Source organism: Pezoporus flaviventris, unplaced genomic scaffold (genome assembly GCF_033815535.1).
Source record: "Pezoporus flaviventris isolate CSIRO_AGI_PZ_B2104156 unplaced genomic scaffold, CSIRO_AGI_Pfla_v1 ptg000005l, whole genome shotgun sequence".
NCBI lineage: Eukaryota > Metazoa > Chordata > Aves > Psittaciformes > Psittacidae > Pezoporus > Pezoporus flaviventris.
In genome coordinates, this window is record NW_026892553.1 from 6964707 (window position 1) to 6980308 (window position 15602).

The following is a 15602-nucleotide window of genomic DNA, read 5'->3' on the forward strand; positions in this document are numbered from 1 at the left end:
GCCAGGATGTCTCATGAAGCTGCGGGGATCAGGTCTAGGATGCACTGGAGTGCTGAAGTATCTCTGAGTATTGCGTTTTCCTCACCCTTTTGCCCCAGTGACAGTCTTGAGGCCTCTCCTGCCTCTTTAATGAGAGTTTTCTGCTTGATGTTATTTTCTGGTCGCGATTTTGTCAAGGCTGGTACCTAATCCTGTGGTCTTTGCTGAGAGCTGCCGTGAGCACTGCAGGGATGGGCTCAAGTGCTGTGTTGGGAAGTTGGTCAGAAAGAGGACTTCCAGCTGGTTTTTCTTTACCTGTATTCAAGGGCTTGGAAACCTGGAGGCATCTGTAATTACCTGTCCAAAAAAACTGGAGTTTTAAGCATGTATTTATTGCAGGAGTCCTCAGTAGGAGTTTGTTGGAGCTGGAGGGTGCCCGAGCCTTTCTCTGCGCCAGTCTAATAGGCTGCAGTATTTACAGGCTAAATAGGAACATGCCAGTGCAAGCTGTGATGGGGAATCCTCTTAGTTCCTTAGAGCAACTACTGCCATTATGTGGTGTTCTGCAGAAAGAAATATGCAGAGGGGGACACAGCTGCAGCAGGACACTGGGTAGGGTGGAAATTCAAGTTTAGAGCAGCAGCTTCACGGATACTTGGGGCTGGTTCTCAAGTAAAGGCATAGTTAAATGTCTGTAATGGATTATTTCTGTGTTCTGACTTTGTGTCATCCTGTTCTACTGCGGTTGCTTTGCCAGACAGCCGAGAGTTGTGCGAAGTGAAAGGTACCCGGTACATTTCCTTGGCTAAAAGCAAGCAGTGCTGATGCTAAAGAAACCAAACTTTGTCTCAGGAGCAATTTTTTTGTGTAATTCCCCTCCCTTTCTTGTATTTTGGGAGATTTCTCCTTTTACCCAGCAGTTCCTCATGCTTATTTAGGACATTTTGAGTGAAGAGGATTTCTTCTTGCTGTATTTGGCAAGTAATTTCATAGCCAGACCTGCTCTCAGGCCAAAGGGAGCTCTTGTGTTAGCTCTCTCTCGTAAGGAAGTTAAGGGGAGGACTGGCACGCTTCTCTGAGAAGGGAGGTGATAATAGTTGGGTGTTTTTTTCCCTCTTTTAACACCAGCAAGAGGGAAATGGGAACAGACTGAACTGTCAGGGCTCTGAGAGCAGCACACTGTAGATATTACCTTGGCTGCACAGTAAAGGTGTTAATGGTTGAACTAGTCTGTTCTGTCTAGGTTACCCTGTTTGGTACTCTGAGGTCTGTCAGTGCAAACACAACAGCTCCCTCAGGAAAGGGTGACGCTGGCAAACACTGTGCTACGTAGCATTTTTCCCCCCTTGGTAGAAGTTTACTTGGTAACGTTTGTTTTCAGCACAAACGCTTTCTTTGCTAGAAGCGCGTTCGGAGCGGTGGTAGGAAAGGCGGTGCTGGTGTGCTCCCAAATGACTTCATTTTTCCCTTGCATTGGGCAGCACTTCTGGAGGCTGCTTTCTCCCGGTAAATCGGTCTCTCCAGACAGATTTTTACTGTCTGGAAAAGGTATCTCTAAAGGGAGGAAGGGATTGGAGATAGAAACTGGGGCTATATGGAATAAATCACACAAACGGGAATTGCTGAGGAAGTCAAGGCCTGGGTCTGCTGCTTTTGTGGCCTGTGACCCCGCTTTTGGCTTTTGGACTTTCCGAGTTTCTTTTCAGTGGAAGGAACTGGAAGTAGTGGAACCTTCTGGGCATTTGTTCCTGGCTGTTCCAAGCGTTCACTCTTCTGTTTCCTCATTCCCAAAGGCAGCTGCTCTGACAAGGACTTCAGCTCTACCCAGGGGTTACGGTGTCTGGGGGGAAACCTGGAACAGTAAGAATATCCCCTAGAATCTAGTCCGTATTTCTGTTCAGGAATGGTGAATTTGAGTACAAAGGGCCTGAGATTAGGAAAAAGCACCTTTGTGATACGGGTTTTTTATTGGTTCTGTTTGGGTTTGTGCTGTCTCCGAACCTGTTCCTGGCCATTGTGAGAGCGAACATGGTAAGGGTGAGAAGTTCAGGCAAACCCAGATGGAGATGAACTTTGTGTGTCATATTCCTTCTGTTAGGTTTACTTCCTTCCCCCCACCCAACAACTTAAAGCACCTGGAGTCCAAGCAATGGTAATAAACGAAACTGGATGGGGTCCCCCAGAGTAAGGGAAATGAAGAAGTGTTTAAATAGCAAAAGAAATGTATTACAGAGGTTGATACAGGACGTTACTGTGACAACACAGCAGGACTCCAAGAGTACTTTTTCTTCTGCTTTTTAAAGAAGAGTAACACTTTTGCCCTGTTCCTTCACGGGTGGCAGCAGATGGAAGGTCTGAGCATTAGGAGTGATTTCAGAATCTGGCTATTTTCGAGTAAATCTGCTAAAACTACTGAGAAACAATTTGGCCAGAGCAGCTTTTGGGGCTCCCCTCTAAAGAGGGTGACAAAATAAAAAGCTAGAAACAAATAATCCAATGGCTCTCGGTTTTATTAAATAAGCAAGTTTAAATATATAGATATATAAAGTATAACAGGTTTCATGTTACTAAATAATTGTGCAAACTTGGTACACAGAGCGGAGGGGAACAGGGAATAGCTGAGATTTTGTTGAGTTTCTTATTTCTAATACATTACAAATGTTAAATACCACAGACCAAAATCATAGGTGTTGTATAATGGCTCTTCAATAACCAAACCCTGGCATGAGAATAACTGAAGTGACAGCGCACTTGTACTTTTCCAGTTGAAATACTGCAAGAGAGACAGTTAATAAAGGCTCTGTCGCACAGACAAGCTACGGGGATGTAAGAGGAGTATTAAAGCTGAACACTCACTGTAGAAATCACAGTGACGAGTCCTGGAGTACTAATACTTCAGGTAAACTTAGGGCAAGTCAAGCTTAAAGTAATACTTCAGCTCTGCGGAGCAAAGTCTCACAGACACGATGAGTTCCCTCCCTGCAGCACGGAGCTTTAACAATGACCGTAGTCAGAATGAGCCCCTTGAAATGTTCCTGCCTGGGGGGTGTGGGTGCAGCACAGGCACAGGTCACCAACGGTTCTGGAACTGAATTATTTGGGCAGATTCTTTGCGTGTTCTGACCTGATCATTCAGAACCTCACAGCGCCAAAACTCGCCCCTTCAGGCAGACTGGCAGAACAAGCACGTACGGGGGAACTCACCTACAGCGATGGTTTGGGTTTGGTTTTGGTTTTGTAATGAGGCTCCTTCTGCTTGTTCTCAGCAACCATACCCACACCTTCTGCTGTTAAATTCACAGTTTGAGCGTTTATACAGAAGCTAAACAGACTCATGCTAGTGAATGGGGTACATGCAGCAGCAGCTAGAGCAGTGCACGCTTACTACTACCGAGGTTTACGAATACCACGTACTGGTTTCACATCCATTTTCACTCGTTTTGTCATTAAGACTTACATTATATTTGGGTCAACCAAAAAAACCCAAAGAGATTTATAAAAGTTTACAACCATTAAACAGGAATGTTTAATTCTACAGATGAAGAAAGCCAACTACTGCAGCTCAATACGACCACAACAGGACGAACAGTAGTGAAGTCATCTAAGTACAAGTTAATATATTACTGACATGTCATCCTTACAAAAAAGAACATTCAGTAACTCAGACTGACATCCCATGGTTTATGAACGTAAGGTTAGACACTTCTAAGTGACAAATTATATGAAAGTAAGATGGCTAAAGATGAGAGATCCTTAAATCAGAACTCCCAGGGAATGCTCTGGCCCCCAGGAAAGCACTGATCAAGTCTACTGCTTAACAACTGCTGATTGCAGTAGGCCAGGATTTTACCTTCCCCCTTTTCTTCCCTTCATCTAGAACTGTAATTTCATGGATTTTATTAAAATAGAGTTTCTAGAACTGTTCTCTTACAGTTTTAAAAACATTTAAATACCATGCTCTCAAAAAGAGCATTTATACAAAGTCTTATATTTACAATATAGACAGTTATGATCAGGTGTTAATAAGATCAACTCTTCCATGTAAGAAGAAATCTAAGCTTATGCGCTGAAGATGAGCGAATGTGTCAGTGTTTTGAATTGGCTTGTAAACATAGCTGAGACCGGATGGGGATGGCATGTCAACCACTTCAAGCAGTCAACTAGGAAAGAGCACGTCACAGACAAAGGGGGTTCCACCTCTGAGGAGGACTGACGGAGCAGAAAACTTGCAAACTAGTTCCATAAGGCTGCGCTGCCCACTGCGTAGCTCTGTGCAGGGCACATGCCAACAGCTTCCTAGGGAAAGGCAGTTTGCCTTAGGGAAATAGTGTGCCGGGGTTGTATTGGCATAGCATGCCCAGTGTTTAGAAAGGACTTACTTTATCAGTAAGACAGAAGTTAGTGAGAATTAAAATGACCAGACAGTCCTACAGCAATGAGTATCTCCATGAACCAGCCAACACTTCTAATGGAAATTTCTGCTCAGTTTTCCACATCAGAAAACATCAAAAACACTTCCTAAAGCTCTCTTAAAATAGCTTATAAGTGGAGAGAAAGGGAACAAACCGTTTTCTACATACAAATATTTAATTCCATGCAAGATGGAAAACATGAGTGCACAATAAACTTCATTGTATACCTAAAGAAGTTATAAATTAATGGGTTCAGAATAAAGCAGGGTCTCTAGCAATCATTGTCACATTTTAAACACATGCAGATGAGTTAACAGTAACATTTTTACATAAAGTTTAGTGCAAGAAGGTATCTGCTTAATAAATAGACTAAAGATAACTATGTAATGCTTTGAGGTGTACACACAGTATCTGTGCACATAATAACCTGGTTCTGAAAAGTTGTCCTTGTTTGTCTATAAACTACAAGTGCCCATTTGAAATAAAAAAGATCCATAATTACTCATGGGCTACTTCCCTGTGACACACGGTGTCACACGCGTTGTGGTGAAAATGTAATACTGAAGTTAATCTAGAGATTATTATTTTCTTTTTATACACAGTTTTTATACAATCAAGAAAAAGAGATACAATTTGTATCAACAAACAAAAGGTCATTTCTGGTTATTTGAGGCATTGCTCTCAGCTGCTTTATACCATGCAAGAGAAGAGAATAGGAATTAATCGCAAATCAAAACTAGAAGATGCAGGTTCATAAGAAATTGGTTTGAAAACTTGTCCAGAGTTAGATCTTTCCTCCAACTGTTTTAAATGTCTGAAGATTTTCCTTTTTCCCCTTTAACAGACAATAACCAACTAAAAGTAATTTGCAAACACCGAGTGTGAACACAGACTCACCTTCAGGATAACTGAGTTTAGATACATGAAGTGGCCATTGTGTCTGTCACCTGTACCAACACAAGGATGTTTATCCTGTGTGAAGTGATACGGTTATCAAATGTCAACTGCAGTTGCACCTGTAATTGTGGCTTGTTGTTATTTGGGGTTTTCAGTATGACAGGAACATATTTTGCACGTGATAAAGAGCCCACAAGAGATGTTGAATCAAACTAACCCTTACAGTAACACAAGTAGAAGAAATGATAGAACTTTGTTCCTCAGACAGGTAACTAGGAAGCAGCATGCAAGCCATTATCAAAACACCAGAAACAACCCTGACTGCAGCCTCACGTTCCGTGTGTTTCACAGTAAGAAACATTTAGGCAGTGTCACACCTTCTCATGAAGAAACAAAAGGCCATAAACCAGGCCTTTCTCAACTTTCATGAAAAAAACTACAGTAGAAGTCAACAAGTCCTAGCTCGAGCCGTGTCGAGTTAGTAATGGTTCCAAATGCTGAAATATACAATGGATTCAAAAAAGGGCGTCCAGTCAGTGCAGCTTAAAAAACAATAAACGCCTCTTTTGGAGACATTTAGCTACAAAGGTTCCCACCCTGAGCAAGATACCAGTTGCGCAAACAATGCCACACAAAATTATCTCACCTGTTGAAACAGGAACTCTAAAAGCCTTCATGAGGCAAATGCACACCTTTGCGTGGATCTGAAGAGCAAAAAACCAGGCCCAGCTTTGCCATAAACCCAAACTGGAGCATCTCTTTTCAAGAAGCAGCCTTCCCCCCCTCCAGCCCCTTCTCAAGTTGATGTACAGCCATCGTGAAGGTTAGGCTCTCTCAGCCACCATCCTTGCCCCCAGAGGAAGGGCTGTAGTTACTGATGGACTTCCATGTTAAACATCCAGCGTCTGCTGCTTCAGGTGGAGCAATCCAACTTACACAAACCTGGCCATTTGCTTTCAGCTTGGCTGGTCCCTGGGGGCAGCAGCTGCTTAGTGCAGAGCTGGGAGGCGATTCTGAAGAGAGAAGCTACAGTTAACCTTGTTTTAATGTCCTGAATGGCACTCACACCTTCACACCCCTTAAGGGGTTTGGTCCTAACGTGGCTTCTGTCGGATGGAGCCAACGTACTGGACGCTGTGATAGACACTGAAACTCCTGGGGAACAGTTTTGAAATTGAAGTGCCAAAAGCTGGAATCAGTTTTTCCTTTTACAAAGTGAGGATTTTAATTTCCGTCAAGTTTACTTTTCCTTCAATATTTCCTATGCCAGTGGGCAGTGTCAGATGGCAAAGCTGAAACCCTAGAAGTCATCTGGGTGTGTACAGAGCTTACTTTTAAAGGCCGATTAGGTATTTATAAGTAAATTGAAAGTGTACACGAATACATGCAATATAATTGCTAACAATAATTTTGTAGTAACAGCTTTGAGACACTGAACGTGACATTGTAGTTCTTAATGAGCTATCCATGCAGCAAGGTATGCATTTCCTATAAAATACTATTAAAAATCCCTATATTTAAAACCTTAAAATTTACAATACAATCAAACTCTTATATAGTGCCTCAGCATATATATGATTGCTACTGTGTACAGAATTTTATACTATCTTAGTAGAAAATATTTACAACAGATTGGCCCCTTCCTTCTTCATTTACGTTCTCCTCCAGGTCCTAATGCTGCGTAGTTTCATCTATCCAAAAGAGGCTGTAATGCTTTAACGCCCTGTTCTTAATTTGGCAACAATCATAGCTGCCAGCTGTTGTGCATCTGTCATGTGGGGATTCTTTTCCATCACAGAAAGGACAATGCTTGGAGGGAAAATATTGCAGAGGTTCTTGTATGTTTGATACTGATGTTCTGGAATGATATGAGGTTCCCGTGGTTCCCCACATATCCCAATCCAGGGATTCCTCCAGAGCTGCTCCATCTTCTCAGGCATGCTTCTTACCATTACAGGTTCGTAACATGGCTGCATGAGGTTGTTACTCAGTGGATAGGAGTGGTAAGTGTAAGAGTCTGATGCACACGGTAATGGATCCCAGCTAGCATGCTGCTCTCGACAGAGAGGTGGTCGTCTCTGCCTCGTAGGGTTACTTTCATAAAGCCGTGAGTCAGAAATACTGTCCATTCTTGTCATGACCAAGGCACGGCTTGGTTGTGCAGTTGATGGATGAATGTTTTGAGGCACAGGGTATTCTCCTGGACAACTGGACCGTGCTCCAACAACTGGATGCTGGGCATGGAGGCCTAAGTGGGAAACTGACTGTTTGCGAAGGGATTGCTTAGGCTCTTCACTTCCGTAACTCTGAGCTCTACTTAAGGCTTCATGGTAACCATGGGAAAAAGGCTGAAGACGATTTTGCGATGGCAGTCTGTGGATCTTCACATTGTCTTCTGAACTGGCATCTGCTACACCCAGATACAAGTCATTGTAAGAGGAATAAGAATCATTACTTGTATGGCTTAAGCAACTGTCAGGACAGGGGCTTGAGTTTCTAGAATACATCCCCTGGTCCATATCAGCCCCGTAATAATCTGTGTTACGGATACTACTTATGCTCAAGTTGGAGAAATCACTGAGTAAGGAATAATAGCCATGGTCCCCCAATGATTCATATTTGGGATACTGGTCAGTATAGCTAACTGAGGTGCCATGGCTATTGGTGACTAGTATAGGAGGATATTGCACACTGGACATATGTTCCAGTGAGGATTTCTGATGCATGAACTGTGAGGAACCTGGCACCGGGCTGCTTGCAGAGCGAGTATTTAATGCACCAGCTGCATGGCTTTTTGGTGGAGGGAGCGTTGGTACACTTAATGCAGAAACCAGAGACGGGACAGAGCTGGCCTCAGACTTCCGGGCTATTGATAACTTTTCCTCAGGCTCCACAGCTACTGATCTAATGCTTGGATCTGACTGACGTTTTGGGGCAATGCGTTTCACTTCAGAACTGATTTCTCCTTTGGAGCTGGATGGCCCTGTGCCACATTTGGCCAAGGCTCCCTCACTCATAGTTTTCACAGCAGATAATTTGGCACTTATTCGAAGCTCATCCGCTACTGACCTTTGAGGCTGGTTTGCCCGTTCTGGGTGGTAATATTTACATTTGTGCCCATAGGTGCACTTTTTACCTGAAAGAAAAGTGGGTTCAAGTTAAATAAACCAAAACCCAATCAGTATCACCAGCTGCTATCTTTTTTCTTTATATCTTTCACCACTTCTCAGTACTAATATTTCTACATTAACCCCCTAAGGAATAATTATATATATATATATATAATATATCCAGGCAATCACAGGTTCTGCTGCCTGTATCCATGTATATCACTGCATCAAGGGAAAGACACATTACTTTTCCTTCCTCCTGGCTCACGATTTCAATACTGACATCAATACTCCATGCTATATAAAACAAACCAGCTCTAACACAATTTGTACAGTTCTGAATCTCTTTCTTGCATATAAACCAGAAGAAAATGGCAAAAAGCTGCATTATCCACAAGGCATATCTGGTAATCCTTCATTTTCTGCTACACTGGTTTTACTCATATGTGTATGAAGGGTGTAAAAATGGATATAGTACTTGGATGGCAACATTAAAAATGGCACTTTTTTTATTGTTCCAGTATGACAAGATGCTAATTAATTGCTTGCTTCACCTACCTTTGAATACAACAAATCAACCTGACTTGGGCACTTACCGTAAGGACACGGTTGTTTCTTATGCTCAGGAATAACTGGCCTTTTCCTTAAGAAATTTTCAAGGCTTGGACCATGGCGTCCTAAAGGATCATCAGGAGGCATAAACCTAAGGGGAAAGAAATGAAATGTGAATTTCAGTTTCTACTGAGGATTCTGAACTTGCAAATTCCCTTACTTCTGTAGAAAAACCCCTTACTTGTCGTTCACAAAAGAATACATCAGCAGCCGCTCCTCTATGAACTTCTTCCATTCTGGTTTTTCATTCTGAAGATCCCGATAGTTGTCATTGGATACGATGATACCATCCGAGTCGAAAGCAAGCTTCACTATGAATCGGTCATCATAACAAACCACTCTTCTTCCCTGAACTCTTCGAGATGGGGTGAAAACAAGAATTTTCTCTTTCTCCAATTTACGTAGGATTTCTTGCTCTGTAACATAATTCAAGTTGAGCAACTTCAAAAATGTTTTCAAGAAATGCAGCCTCTGAAATGTGAAACTTCCTCCCTCTTTTCTCACAATGTATTTTGTTATTATGTTCATACCCAGCCCCCACTGTCATTAAGAAATACCTAGGTGTGAAGTTATATTTGAAAGCACTGGCTAAATATTCAATATTTAATCTTCAGAACCACGCCACTCCTCTGTAAACAACCTTTACTTAATCTTCCTGAACACATCAAGAACTCGGTTATTACTGTATGATAGTAGCCATCTTGTTAGCCTAGAGTACATTTTAAGTACTTTCTATGGGTCAAAACACATGCTGCCTTTTCAGTGTTCAAGAATGGCCTGATATTACTTATATACTCACCCAGCAACTAAGAATCTGTTCCTATATGTTTAACAATGGTTTTGCTAATGGGAAAATTGTGACTACTTCTCAAAAGTGTTGAAATGATCCAGTAATGCTACAAAAAACCAGCACTGGTTACAAATGCAGACACTTAAATGCCTGTTTCCTCACCAGTGAAACTGTTGTGTTTTCAAATGAATAGTTGAGCGCAACATCACATCCACAGCTCAGTGTGTATCCCCATCACCGGTACCCATTGGCCCAGTACCCATCACAAACAGAACATGGTTATGTCTTAATGCAATACTTTTTTTTTCTTAACCAAGGGGTCAAAGAAAACCTTGATCTATTACCTGTAATTGGTGCATCAGGTCGAGACTGTTCTTTCCTCCATGCAGGTACAAACACAGTGATATCTTTATGCCCTTTCTCCAGAAACCAATCCACAGCTAGTTGAATCCCCCGACAGGAAAAGCCTTCTTTATTCCCATGGCTGAAGAGCATGCAAAAGTTTTAGAAATAGTAAGGACAAAAGGTAGATTTGGTTTGGGGGTTTGCTGTTACCTGAGATACAAGGGTATACGGGAAATGAAGACTGTAAAGAGAGCTAAACCTTTGTATTCAACCAGCTTAAAGAACTGGAAAAAGAACTGCCCAGAGATATTCAGCCATCAAATTACAGCAGCCCTGCTACTTTAAACTCTAGAAATGGATAATTTCACTATCTCAAAAGCAAAACCAAACCAAACTTGAAGAATTTTCACTTATTCAATGAAAAATACCACTTTCCCCAACAAACTGAGCTTGCCTTAAATACTACCATAGAAAGTTATCAGTAACAAAAAAGGAATGAACTGACAAAGCTGGCTACCATGGGTCACAGGTGCTTTTAAACATCGGGATCAAAATAAGATGTTTCCTTAATAGTAAAGGCTCTGTATTTTTTGTTAGGACTTTTTAAGGGAAAGAAAGAACTCAAAAGTTGTTTGAGCCCATCAAAAATCTGTTTTCTGAAACACAGAGCACAATTCAAACACAGGGCTTGAATTTTGTAAATGGCCTAAGAAGTTTCTGCAAATGAAATAACAAGTATTAGAGTTTTGATAGGAACTAAGGACAGTATTATCTATGAATCATATTCAGTCTCCATTTGCATCATCAGTAACTGCAGTATTTTTAAGCATGAGAAGTGTGTAACTTTTGCAGTTCTCACTCTGTAGAGCAGATGCTTCATCGTTAAGAAATCTGTATTTTTATCATTATCCTATGGATTATCTTTCAGAATTTTAATTGCATTATTACTATAGAGCAACATCACAGACGACTGGCCCATAGCAAGATGTGTGCTCTTCTGGCCTCAGTGTTATATAAAGTAACGCTGAAACAGACCAAAGGCAGACAGATGTAATACTAGCTGCATCACTATGGGTCACCAGCCTAGTCCAGATTCTTGCAATGTAAATAATGAATACAGAAGCCACAGTGTTTCTAAAGCATTTTTCTTCAGATTTTTGTACATTTCAGACCTTGCAGAATTTAATATCTTTTTTGATTTTCAAATGCTTCTGCATCTTGTTATGAGTTGGGCTCGATAACCCTATGGCTTCCTTCCAACTTGAGATATTCTATGATTCCATAAATCAGGCATCAGACTGAAGCTCTGCAATAGTAAGGGTACAAACACTTCTCTCCAGCTCCTGCCACATTAGGCTCAGGAGGAGCTCAAGCACTGCAGAGACTGCAAAGTCAACAGGCCCAGAGAAAATGTTAAGTGCAGTATTGGTGATGCTGCCTTACAGAAACATCTTCTGGATAAATGTAGCACAACTTGGCACTGAAAAATCCTGTATATAAAATATTCTTATAGGATTTTGGGGGGGGGGGGGTAATATATTTCAAATTTGAGAGTACTTAATTCACTCAAAGTATTAAGAAATGTATTAAATCTGAACTTTCTTAATACATTAAAAAAAAGATAATAGAAGATAATTCAGATGACAAATTCAGAGCAGAAAGCTGATACTAAAGGAAATCTCGTGTGCAAACACTACTGCAAGAAATCTTGGTATCGCTGATCACCAAAGAGAGTGTTTAAAGAACTCTCTCATAGAAAATCATCCTTTCTCAGTGATAAACAAATGGCTGAACTCTACAGACATGCTTGGAAGCGGCATGGGACAAATACCTCTTGAATTAAGGGTTGACCAAAATACACATGTGCACAAGTCTGAAATTACAAGTGCCACAGCTGTGTGAGTCAGCACAATTAGATCATGCATATATCCCTGTACTGACACAGCTGAACTGCTTTGCATTCTGAGCAGGCTTAATCAGCAGGAGCAAAAATACCCTGAAGTCAACTGTGTATCATCAGCATACATGGCATGGCATTTTACAAAGAACCAAGTTTTCCTCCCCTAATAGGTTGCCTTTGGACACTAAATAAATACTCAAGGACTTCAAAAAGATTAAACCATGCACACCGAAGCACACTACAGCTGGATTGGTAGAACAAAAAGGTTTGAGAGGAGAACTTGGTCCGAAAAGGGGGTGAAGGGAATTGGAATAAAGGTGCACATAAAGGTGTAACAACGTAATTAAAACCCTGGACTAAAGAGTTGATAAAAAGGATGGATTATCAGTGTAAATATACTACATGACTTAAAATGACTTTGCCATCAATACTGACTTTTCTCATACATATTTTAGTGATTTATTCTTCTCAAATGTTGTGACAGGGAGACCTACCTCATAGCCACATTGCTTCCATCAATGACAATTGGCCTCAAGTTATCGCTGTTATCCACAACTTCATCTTCAAGTGACAGTTCAGGGCTTGCTATTTCCTTTGGGCAAGGGCCTCTTGGCACCAGAGTACTGGCGGTACTGCTGGCACTGCTTTGTCCCTCTGATTCACTTTTGTTGCCAAGTCTCACAAGCTCTGCCAGAACATCATTGATGAGCGCATCTGCTCCCAGTTTATTCAGTACAGCCTGGATCTGATCTCCTGCGTACCCAAGCTTTAAAGCAAAATCCATTTTAGCTTGGTATTCCTTGTCCAAATTTGTTTTGCATTCATCTAGCTTCAAGTCTTGTGTGATACTGCTCTGTGAAAAACTTGGGCGATCCAAGCAAGGGGAGCGACAGAGTGGCCGATGTGGTTTAGTGGAAACCTCCTTTTCTCTCCACTGAGTATTGCTACAGCTGCTTCTGAAGTACGGTTGCTCAGGTTCACTTTCTGAGCTCGTCCATTCCTCAGATTCAGCACTGCATTCCCCAGCATCTTGTTCCACATTTCTGTCTCCTCTGGAGTGCCTCTTCTCCATTTTCAGCTTCCCCACCATAGACCAGGCCGTCATCACGTTCAGCTTCCAGCCAGAGCTCAGTTCTCTTTCATTTCCAAAGCCACCTGGAATTTATATTCAATTGCATTGTGTTGGCCAATTAAAGGTGGACACGAGGCTGGAGTTAATGTGCCTTGCTTACTGTGTTCTGGCATAAACAACACCAACATGAAGGTCCTTAAAAAAGGAAAAGAACAAAAATATTAGCTTCTGCCTAATTCTGAGGATTCTGGGAAATCCTCAACTACAATGACCTGGATTACAAGGCAGCAGAGGCCCCCAGTCATTCACATTACTGGGTAACACACTGATCAGAATAAAGCATATAATTATGTTGTCTCTTTAATCACAAATTAAACTCTTTTCTTCCCCTTGTTACTCTATGTACAAAAATGACACTTCCCACACACTACATCTGGAATTACTGGAGTAACTCAGTAATATTTAAAGGTAATAAAGCAGAAAAGAGTGACCCACTACTTTCAGCAGAAACCTCTTTCCAGCCTTGTATTGCAGAACAGCCTGTCTACTAGAGGAACAACTGTGTGAAGTTCCAGGGTGCATAAGATACAACACAAACCATTTCAGCCTCTTTCAGGACGGGGTTACTGTCAGAAACAACTTCAGTTTATTACAAGCTGGCTGCTAGACTGTCCAGGTCACTGAAGAGATGCACAAAGGCTCTACATGTCGATCATCATGTGCTGTTTACTGTACCTACTCACTGAAAATTCCAAAATCATGGATGGATATTTCTGCATTCTGTCAGAAAGTCAGGACAGACACTCATTATTTTTGTGTTATACCAGAAGAAATATTGTTCAGGGAATTCTAGCGAGAGGTTTGACAAACGAGAAGATTCAAGTGACCTGGGAAGGGCTGAACTGATGTCATGGAGCCCTGGAAAAACAGTTTTTAAGAGGAATTGCACCCACAGCAGTTTTAGAGGAAATGGTAAAGTAAGACTAGATATAACTGCATGTAAGTGGAGAACCTTGATTACTGAAGCAATCAGCTAGAGGTCTACTTTGAGAAAGCTGCAAGTCCCACTTGTGAGTAACAAAAGAGAATGATGGAATAGTCTTGCAGAAACCATCCCTTTGAATGCACTGTCTCATTTTGATAAAGCTTGTTTCTGTTCAAGTCAGCTCTTTTAGATGTAACAACAGGCACAGAGAAGAAAGACTGAAAGGCAGAAAAATGAAAAGGTACCAAACTTCTGAAAGAGCTCAGTTGTAAAGCTACACTTACTGCAGAGGCTCCTGTCAGCAAAGATGTCTTCCAAAGAGGCATGGCAAGCATGATACTGGATTTAAATAGTAACCACAGAAGAAAGACCTGGTATTGACACCAGTTTTCCAATATACCTTTGCTTTTAACAGTATAGCCAGTGACTCTGTGGTCTGACAACAGCTGGAGATGTGAGCTGTGGATGCATGAAAAGCTCTTTCCCAGGATTCCTATGAGAATTTTTATGACACAAACCAGGCACAACTTTGGCACTGGAACAGAGATTGAGCGAAGATGTCCTTTCCTAATAAGCTCCTCATGCACACAAAAAGAAGTCAAAAGAACTGAAAGTATAACACATTGTTTGGGGTTACTGGTCACTCATGTAACTAAGAATAAATCTGTATCTCTTCCATGTGCCTTTTGACTCTCTTCTCACGTCTTCCACTCCTTCAGGCTATAAGCAAGCATTAAAAGAAGACAAAATTTTCCTCAAGAGCACAAGCACTCAAGCAAGTACATGAATTATTTATACACAGAACATTATCAAGTACACTGTATTCAAAAGCTTTATAAAAGCCTGACTCCTGTCTCCCCAGCAGACCACAATGGCTTTTATCTAATTACTGTGACCTACCAAAACAGCAAATAAGAGACCTATTCCCTTAATGTACAGCAGTGCAACTCCCTTGATGTACAGCAAATACCAAGCCAGGGACTAGAAACAAGTATCAGAATCTGTCCGGAGGGGAAAGTTGGGTCTAGTGTAGGGGGAAGAAAAGCAACTCTGACATTGGTAATCTTATCATTGATTGGCTTTTTCCTCCTTAAATACAACTTTAATTTTTTTTCCGCAAAACAAAGCTAAACAGATACTGAAATTAAGCGAATAATAATGGAAATGCTGAAATGCATCCATATATTAATGAATATTAGTGATGTAAAATACATATAATTAACATAAACCCAAAATCTCAAATATTCAAAGTATCTTCAAAATGAAAAACTGATTTTTTTTTTCTTCTGAACAAACAGTTAAGAGATTTTCCAAAGCATTATAAGCCACAAAAGAAAACTGAACAAACCACCAGTGTGTTTATAAGTCAAAGATTATTCATTCTGAGGTTTCCCATCCTTTAGTTTTCAGACAATAAGATGCTGAAAACCACAGCCCTTAATATACCACTCATCTCTGAGAGTCTTCTTCCTTGACCATTTCCCTGCATTAAATGGTGGT

At 41.2% G+C, this 15602-nt stretch overlaps 1 protein-coding gene across 8 annotated transcripts in view; it reads right to left on the reverse strand.

Annotated features, from left to right (window-relative positions):
• Positions 1 to 3037: 3037 nt before the first annotated feature.
• The window catches only part of ZC3H12B (zinc finger CCCH-type containing 12B), a 29622-nt gene continuing 17057 nt past the window's right edge, over positions 3038 to 15602 (reverse strand). For 6 of the 8 annotated variants that reach the window (XM_061445867.1, XM_061445868.1, XM_061445871.1 and 3 more), the window contains exons 2-6: positions 12540 to 13312; positions 10145 to 10284; positions 9192 to 9426; positions 8995 to 9101; positions 3038 to 8424 (exon numbers count right to left, since the gene is read on the reverse strand). In XM_061445867.1, coding sequence (XP_061301851.1) covers positions 7004 to 8424; positions 8995 to 9101; positions 9192 to 9426; positions 10145 to 10284; positions 12540 to 13150 — 2514 coding nt within the window. In that variant the 5' untranslated portion in view covers positions 13151 to 13312 and the 3' untranslated portion in view covers positions 3038 to 7003. The remainder of the gene's footprint in view (positions 8425 to 8994; positions 9102 to 9191; positions 9427 to 10144; positions 10285 to 12539; positions 13313 to 15602) is intronic. The other 2 variants (XM_061445875.1, XM_061445874.1) reach the window with 2 other exon arrangements.